Source organism: Nansenia antarctica, assembly GCF_963989245.1.
Source record: "Nansenia antarctica genome assembly, chromosome: 2".
Lineage (NCBI taxonomy): Eukaryota > Metazoa > Chordata > Actinopteri > Argentiniformes > Microstomatidae > Nansenia > Nansenia antarctica.
Window position 1 is genome coordinate 41,753,334 of NC_137675.1, and position 7,982 is coordinate 41,761,315.

The window sequence follows — 7,982 nt, forward strand, 5'->3', positions numbered from 1 at the left end:
ACACACACACACACACACACACATCCTCTCCCCCTGCATGGAGCAGATCTACCCCATCATAGCAGAGGTGAGGACACACACACACATCCTCTCCCTCTGCATGGAGCAGATATACCCCATCATAGCAGAGGTGAGACACACACACACACACACATTCTCTCCCTCTGCATGGAGCAGATATACCCCATCATAGCAGAGGTGAGGACACACACACACACACACACACACACACACACATCCTCTCCCTCTGCATGGAGCAGATCTACCCTATCATAGCAGAGGTGAAGACACACACAGACACGCACACACACACACATCATCTCCCTCTGCATGGAGCAGATATACCCCATCATAGCAGAGGTGAGGACACACACACACACACACACACACATCCTCTCCCTCTGCATGGGGCAGATCTACCCCATCATAGCAGAGGTGAGGACACACACACACACACACACACACACACACACACACATCCTCTCCCTCTGCATGGAGCAGATCTACCTCATCCTAGCAGAGGGGAGGACACACACACACTGGCCAAATACATATTTAACCACTCACACATACACACATACTAGAGCCCAACCGATATGTCAGAGCGCCGAAATTATCAGCCGATAGCAGGCCTTTTTACAGAAATATCTGCATCGGCACATACAGTGAAGTGAACCAAGTGTTGAAAAGGGGAGGCATTTTGTCTTCTTTTAGCTCTATACTCCAGCAGTTTGGATTTGAAATCAAACAATTACTATGAGGTCGAATTAGACATTATCAGCTTTAATTAAATGGGATTTCTTTTCTTTCTTTTTTTTCCAATTGAGTTCACCATTTAGAAAGTCCAACATGTTTTAAACATCCACCTAATTAATTCAGGGCTCCAAAATGATTGGGAAAATCATATGATATCCAAATAAAGAACTCATGTTTTAGTATTTGGTCGACAATCCTTTGTCGCATGCAATACCTACCTGAAGTCTGCAACCCAGTGACCCCACCAGACACTGGGTATATTCTCTGGTGATGATCTGTCAAGTTTGTACTGTAACTATCTTCAGTTTTGGTTTGTTTTGAGTTGAAATGCCTCTTCAATTGGATATAAATCCTAGGGCTTTCACACCGGCAAAGAACCGTTCTGGTTCGCTTCCGCGAACCAAGTCTAGAACCGGCCGGCGCGTTCAGACCGAAACTCAATTGGTTCGGAGACTGAAAAGCTGGTTTGCAGCGGGAAAATAGTGGTTCTCAAGCGGGAACCAAGACGAAGAACAGTCACGTCGTCAATGGGTGTGTCATATTCTAGGCTGCAAAGACCAGCAAGAAGGAAGGAGACAAAATGTAATCTAATCTAAGTCTAATCATTAGTGATAAAAACAATTATCAAAAGTTTCATCATTCTCTCTATCTTCCTCACATGCAAACACACAAGCACACGCGCAAACACAAATTTCGTAAGCCATTTCTATTCCAGCAATGGAGCAGCTGGTTAGTAAGAGAACGCGTGTAGAAGGAAGCAATTTACCATGAGAGGAAGGGGGTTGTGGACTCATTTACCACTGGTACAGGGTAAAACCGGAAAACCCTGTACAGTGGTAAATGAGTCCACAACCCCTGCCCTCGAATGGTAAATTGCTTTTCTACAACAGCCACCACATAATATAAAAAATAAATACACAGTTGTAACATTAATTTCATGTATTTACAATCATTAATCGTTTCAGAATGCATATATCCTGATTATATCCACGATTGCATTGTAGGTCAGCACAGGTGTTCTTAATCAGATTGATTGGGAGGCGCATTGATTCTGGAAATGTGGTCTGAACTGTGGGTTGTTGAGATATTTACCACTGTTGCTAGCCAATCAGAATCCAGTATCCAAACATGCTGTTGTAGAAAGTGTCTTTTGTTTTGTTTAATAGAAAATAGTGTTTATTTCAGACACTGTAGTGGAATATATTATCCTCATTTCCAGTGAAGTAGCTGCCATCTAGTTGTGCCATTTTTGTTTATCCCGCCGCTTCATCACCCAGCGTTGATGACGCGGATGGTTCTGGTTACACTGGTGTGAACGCGGGCTCGTTCGCCAGACAGCACCAAGGTTCGGAGGTTCCCGAACGCGAACCGGAACAGTTCTTTGTCGGTGTGAAAGCCCTGAAGATTGTCTTGGCCAGTCAAGATTATTATTTGTTTGGCTCTTTATTTAGGAGTGAATGGTAGGCATGCTTTCCCTCCAATCAACCTCACATTTTCTACACATCTGTTATGGCGCTGTCTCAAAGCACACTAACTTTGAGATTTATTAGACTAACAATGACTGACATATGCCCTATTTTTTTTTAAATGTAATCATTTATGGCACATATTAATTTCCATGTAGCTGTGTATTTTTAGAAGTATGAACATGAGCTAGCCTACTGCTTACCAGTGATATTTAATGATCATTTTTATTGATGTTCCAAGCTGTTTATTTTGGCAGCACTATTTTTTTTGTTGCTAATAATATTAGACTCCAAAGGCAGTCTAATATATTACAATAGTAGACTCCAAAAGCAAACACAATACTAGACATTGAGAGCTCTGTTATGACTGCACACATGATGTGAAACATGACCTTCCAGAAACACCTGTCAAGCCAATTGTCCCATTACTTTTCTAAATGGTGAAATCAATATGTACAAAGAAATACCCTTCAATAATGACAAAATCTCTTGTTTGATTTCAAATCCAAACTTTTGGAGTGTACAGCAAAACAATGCTACACTCTCCTGTTATTTAAGCAGGGCGCAGGTGCACACACTTGAAGAACATCCTCATTCACACTCAGTGTTTTAGCCGGCACACTCGATAACAACGCTATCTGCCTAGTAACAGTTTATTTTTTTCTTCCATGGCTGTTGTTAACGACAGTTATACCATTACAGTGCCAGGCCTAATAGACAATGACACACAACACAATAACACACACACACACACACACACACACACACACACTAATACACACTCAACCATGTCCTTGTCTGTGCTGTAGCGTTCCTCCCCAGATGTGAAGGCGGAGATGTTTGAGCTGCTGTACCAGGTGCTACATCACAACTGGAGGTACTTCTTTAAAACCTCCATCCTGGCCAGCGTGCAGAAAGGAGTTGCAGAGGAAGCAATGGAGAACGAGGCCCAGTTCACTGCTGCCATGCAGGTGCGTGTGCCGTGCCCTCTCCCCCCGTCAAGTGTGCCCATCTGTGGGGTGTGTTTTGCCAAATCACCCCACATCACGTTGTGTGCTAGATCATTCCAAGCTCTTGCCACCGCTAAACACAACCAATTCTAGCACTAACATCAAGGTGAAGTCGAGATTGATCTAATGAAGTGGCCCCATGTATTTGGATTGACCATAGAGTTCCCTAGCGTAACTTTGAATGTGTCTCTCCCCCTCCAGGCTTTTGGACAGTCTTTTCTGCAGCCAGACATCCACATCTTCAAACAGAACCTCTCTTACCTGGAGTCCCTCAACAGCAAGCACAAGCTGTACCACAGAGTGAGTAAATATCCCATATCATCCTCTTGCTTCTACCCCCATCTGTGGAGATGTGTGAGGATCTGATGGGTGTTAGCAATGTAGCTCCACTGATAAATGGAATTGTCACAATATTCCATACCTGTCCAATCCTCTCAGAGCTTCACAAGTGTGTTGGAGGGTGGGGAAAAGGGGTAGCTTTGGATTTCAGGAACACTCTAAGTATCCATCAGTCTTTGGTGAAACAGCAAATTGGTTGCTCCACCAATTGGGGTAAACAACACAGAAACATGGTCTTTTGCTTTAGAAAAAGTAGTGTTTTTTTTTTGTTTTTTTTCAAAAGTCGAAGTCAAGTTTATTTCTAATCTAAAACTGACAGGTCGACAGTGTAGTGACATTTTTTAACTATGTTTTTAGGGCATTTCTGCTTTATTGGGATAGAGACTGACAGGACAGATGGGGGAGAAAGAGGAGGGATGACCTGCAAGATAGGTCGATGGCCGGAATCAAACCAGGGAACACTGCAGTGACGTGGCATGCGCCTTCGTGAGCTCTGTCACCCAGGCGTGGTGGTGTAGCCTCTTATCCATCAGACGGCCCTACAGCCATAGGCTCATTGTCTTGCCCTGTACATGCTTCCTATGTTCCTATGGTTACGTAGGTAGTCATGGTTACGTAGGTTCCTATGGTTACGTAGGTAGTTCCTATGTTTACGTAGGTAGTCATGTACATGCTTCCTATGTTCCTATGGTTACGTAGGTAGTCATGTACATGCTTCCTATGTTCCTATGGTTACGTAGGTAGTCATGTACATGCTTCCTATGTTCCTATGTTTACGTAGGTAGTCATGTACATGCTTCCTATGTTCCTATGTTTACGTAGGTAGTCATGGTTACATCCTCTCAAAGCTAGGATTCTTGGCTTCGCGGCGGGTCAGCCAGTTAGCAGTTTCACAGATGGATTATAGATGATTCCTTATTCATTCATATTATTCATTCATTGAAAATTAACTGTACAAGTCTGTACCGTTGTCATAAACTTGGTGTGGTTGTTATAACCTTGATAACGGTAATGTTGTGGTAACACTTGTCTGGATTTCCAGAAGCTGTTCCGGACCTCTATGCTGTTCCACTTCATCAACGTGCTCCTGCAGGTTCTACTCAACAAGAGTCACGACCTCCTCCAGGACGAGATCGCCCTAGCGGTCTACAACATGGCCTCTGTGGATTTTGAGGCCTTCTACTCAGTGTTCATGCCACAGTTCCTCAACGGCTGCCAGGGCGTCGATGCCAACCAACGAGCGGTGCTCAGTCGCAACTTCAAACTTGAGAGAGTAAGACTTAACACTAAAACAGCCGTGCCTTTTTACCTGCTAAAAGAGCCGCCTCGGCTAAAATGCTATTTACACACAACGACCGCTAGTTGGCCGCTTGTAAATTAGCTTGCTTCCAACACAGAAAAACTGCAAAATAGCTTTATACTAGCTTATCCTGAAGTGATATTGAAAATGTAAGGATACTGGGTGGTAGAACGCACATATCTAGGAAAAGTCATGAAAGGAGAGTCCTGAAATTTGATCGAGTGCAACGGTATAACACTTTTTTTCTTCAAATGTCCCCTCATGGCTAATTAAGTGTTAACTAAAATAAATTTAAACCGGATTATGCAACAGTTTCTACCCCTGTTTGTACCCTCTGAGTGTGTGTGTGTGTGTGTGTGTGTGTGTGTGTGTGTGTGTGTGTGTGTGTGTGTGTGCGCGTGCGTGCGTGTGTGTGGGGGAACATAAAAAGATTATACATCAATGATTTATTTTCAAACAATTGTTAGAACTAGAAATCTGTAATAGGAATAATGTAATTATTATTATAGTCAGGTAGTTTTAGGAACAATAACAAATTCCGATATTTCACATTGTTCCACTTTTTAAGTTCTGATTTCCAAATCACATCTATTTAACTTCAAACCGAGTTCAAGAGTTGATGTGGCCTTTTTTGGCTTTTGCTGATTCTAAACAATACAGTATGGTGTGTATAATTGGGGGCGGCTGTGGCTCAGCCGGTAGAGCCGGCGTCTAATGATCGCAAGGTCGGCAGCTCACAGCGGATCGAATCCCGGCTGGCCATGTGTCAAACGTCCTTGAGCGAGGCACTGAACCCCTAATTGCTCCAGGGTCACCTTCAATGGTGCCTAGAGCCTAAATGCATGTTGTTGTACTTTGTGCAATGACAACGCTTGAATCCCTTTCCCCCTTTCCTTTCCTAATGCTCTTTCTTTATGTTTCTCTCCCTCCCAGGACTTGCCCTCTTTCACTCAGAGCGTGCACAGACTGGTAAACGATCTGCGCTATTACAGGTTATGTAACAGCAGCCTGCCTACAGGCACCGTCAAGCTATAGCACATTGCCCAGCGGCCCACTCCACACAACTCAGATCTTCAACAACAACCAGTGTTGCCTGCGCTCCCCCCCACAACTCCTCACTGCTCCCAGCCCCCACCTTCGTTGACCCCCCCTGGAGGGAACAGGAACTCTGCATGGGCTGGGGTCTGTCTTTGGAGGAGGGTGGCCTCCAAATAGGATGCCTCTGGAGAAGAGTCTGGCGGTTCGTGCTGTAAGAGCTACATTTCTGCTGTAGAGGGTGATATTGATTTTGTTGATTTTTTATTTTTTTTGCAATGCCCTCCTTCACTTGTCTGTTGCCAATGAGGACGAGGCCAAATGTGTGGGTGGCGAGATAGACGGACTTGATCTGGACTTGGTCTGAGCCAGGCCTTCTGTCCCAGGCCCTGGTGAACGGGCCAGGCTGGGACTCAGCACTTTCCAACTCGATTTTGAGTTTTGAGAAAAATGTCTGCTTTTATTGATCTTGCCTTCAGTTTTAAATCTCCAAAGGAGACAGACTTTCAACTTAAACTTTTTCATATCATTCCATTCTGAAACAGAAGAACCCATGCTTGATTAATAAATAAACTGTTGTTTTATATTTAAAAAACCTCATGTGTCTGTTTTTGTTTTTATGCCAGATGTTCTAGACATAATTATTGTTTAAACGTGGTATTCTTTTATGTTTCACTGTAGAACTGTGAAGTACATTAGAAAAGATCAAAGAGTGCTGTACCCTGGTCTGTGAATCATTCACAGCAGCAAGTATTTAACACTCAGCTAGAGATCAGAGCACAGATAGACTACATACTGTAGGTGTTTATGGATGCAATCTATTAATCATGTGTCCTCAAACTGCAAAACTAAATACCAGCAGTCCTGCTCCAGAAAGGACCAGTACTTGGTCCCGTCTCCTGTGTGTTATACCTGGTAAATATCAGGAAATGATGTGTTTAAATCTCTTTTCTGGACTTTGATTTGAAAAATTCAACATAATTGGTAGCTTCAGTACCTGGCACCAAATGGTGCCTAGTGCTTGATTTATCAACCAAAGAATGTGTCACTGATATACAGTATGCTATCAGTGCGTGAATACCTGGTCATTTCTTTACCATAAAATAAAGTCATACAAAAATGTGTGCCTCAAAATAAAATGTAATTGAATTACAGAAACTTTTTACCTGGCCCCAATCATTTTGCCAATCAAAAAATAAAAGTAATAATGAAAAAAAAGAGGGCAACTTATGTAGGTGACTGGTGCCATCTTGGCAAACAATACAGGCTACAGTCACTTCACCAACGTTATCATCTATTAAATGAGGAAACTAAACTAAAACGTCCTCCTCCTTGACTCCTTTTTGCCTCTGTGGATGCGGCAGTCGTGCTGCCCGGTCACGTCTCTTCACTATACTGGCTCCCCGCTGGTGGAATGAGCTTCCCACTGCTGTCAGAACTGCAGAATCACTACCCATCTTCCACCGTAGACTGAATACCCATCTGTTCAGGCTACACCTTAACTGTCCCTCCTGAGACATCTACTAAGGAAGTCTTCCAAAATGTGACGTGACCTGCATATGCAAATGCAAGTCAATCTAACCAAAAAAATACACTACCGTTCAAAAGTTTCGGGTCACCCAGACAATTTCATGTTTTCCATGAAAACTCACACTTTTATTTATCAAATGAGTTGCAAAATGAATAGAAAATATAGTCAAGACATTGACAAGGTTAGAAATAATGATTTTTATTTGAAATAATAATTTTGTCCTTCAAACTTTGCTTTTGTCAAAGAATGCTCCTTTTGCAGCAATTACAGCATTGCAGACCTTTGGCATTCTAGCTGTTAATTTGTTGAGGTAATCTGAAGAAATTTCACCCCACGCGAAATTTCACCCCACGCTTCCTGAAGCACCTCCCACAGGTTGGATTCGCTTGATGGGCACTTCTTGCGTACCATACAGTCAAGCTGCTCCCACAACAGCTCAATGGGGTTGAGATCTGGTGATTCCGCTGGCCACTCCATTACAGACAGAATACTAGCTGCCTGCTTCTTTCCTAAATAGTTCTTGCATAATTTGGAGGTGTGCTTTG

At 43.1% G+C, this 7,982-nt stretch overlaps 1 protein-coding gene across 1 annotated transcript in view; it reads left to right on the forward strand.

Moving 5' to 3' along the window:
- xpo6 (exportin 6) overlaps positions 1–6,421 on the forward strand; it is an 84,277-nt gene extending 77,856 nt beyond the window's left edge. Inside the window, exons 22-25 of the mRNA XM_080524348.1 lie at positions 3,032–3,193; positions 3,434–3,532; positions 4,614–4,844; positions 5,805–6,421. Coding sequence (XP_080380474.1) covers positions 3,032–3,193; positions 3,434–3,532; positions 4,614–4,844; positions 5,805–5,906 — 594 coding nt within the window. The 3' untranslated portion in view covers positions 5,907–6,421. The remainder of the gene's footprint in view (positions 1–3,031; positions 3,194–3,433; positions 3,533–4,613; positions 4,845–5,804) is intronic.
- The last annotated feature ends 1,561 nt before the right edge of the window (positions 6,422–7,982 follow it).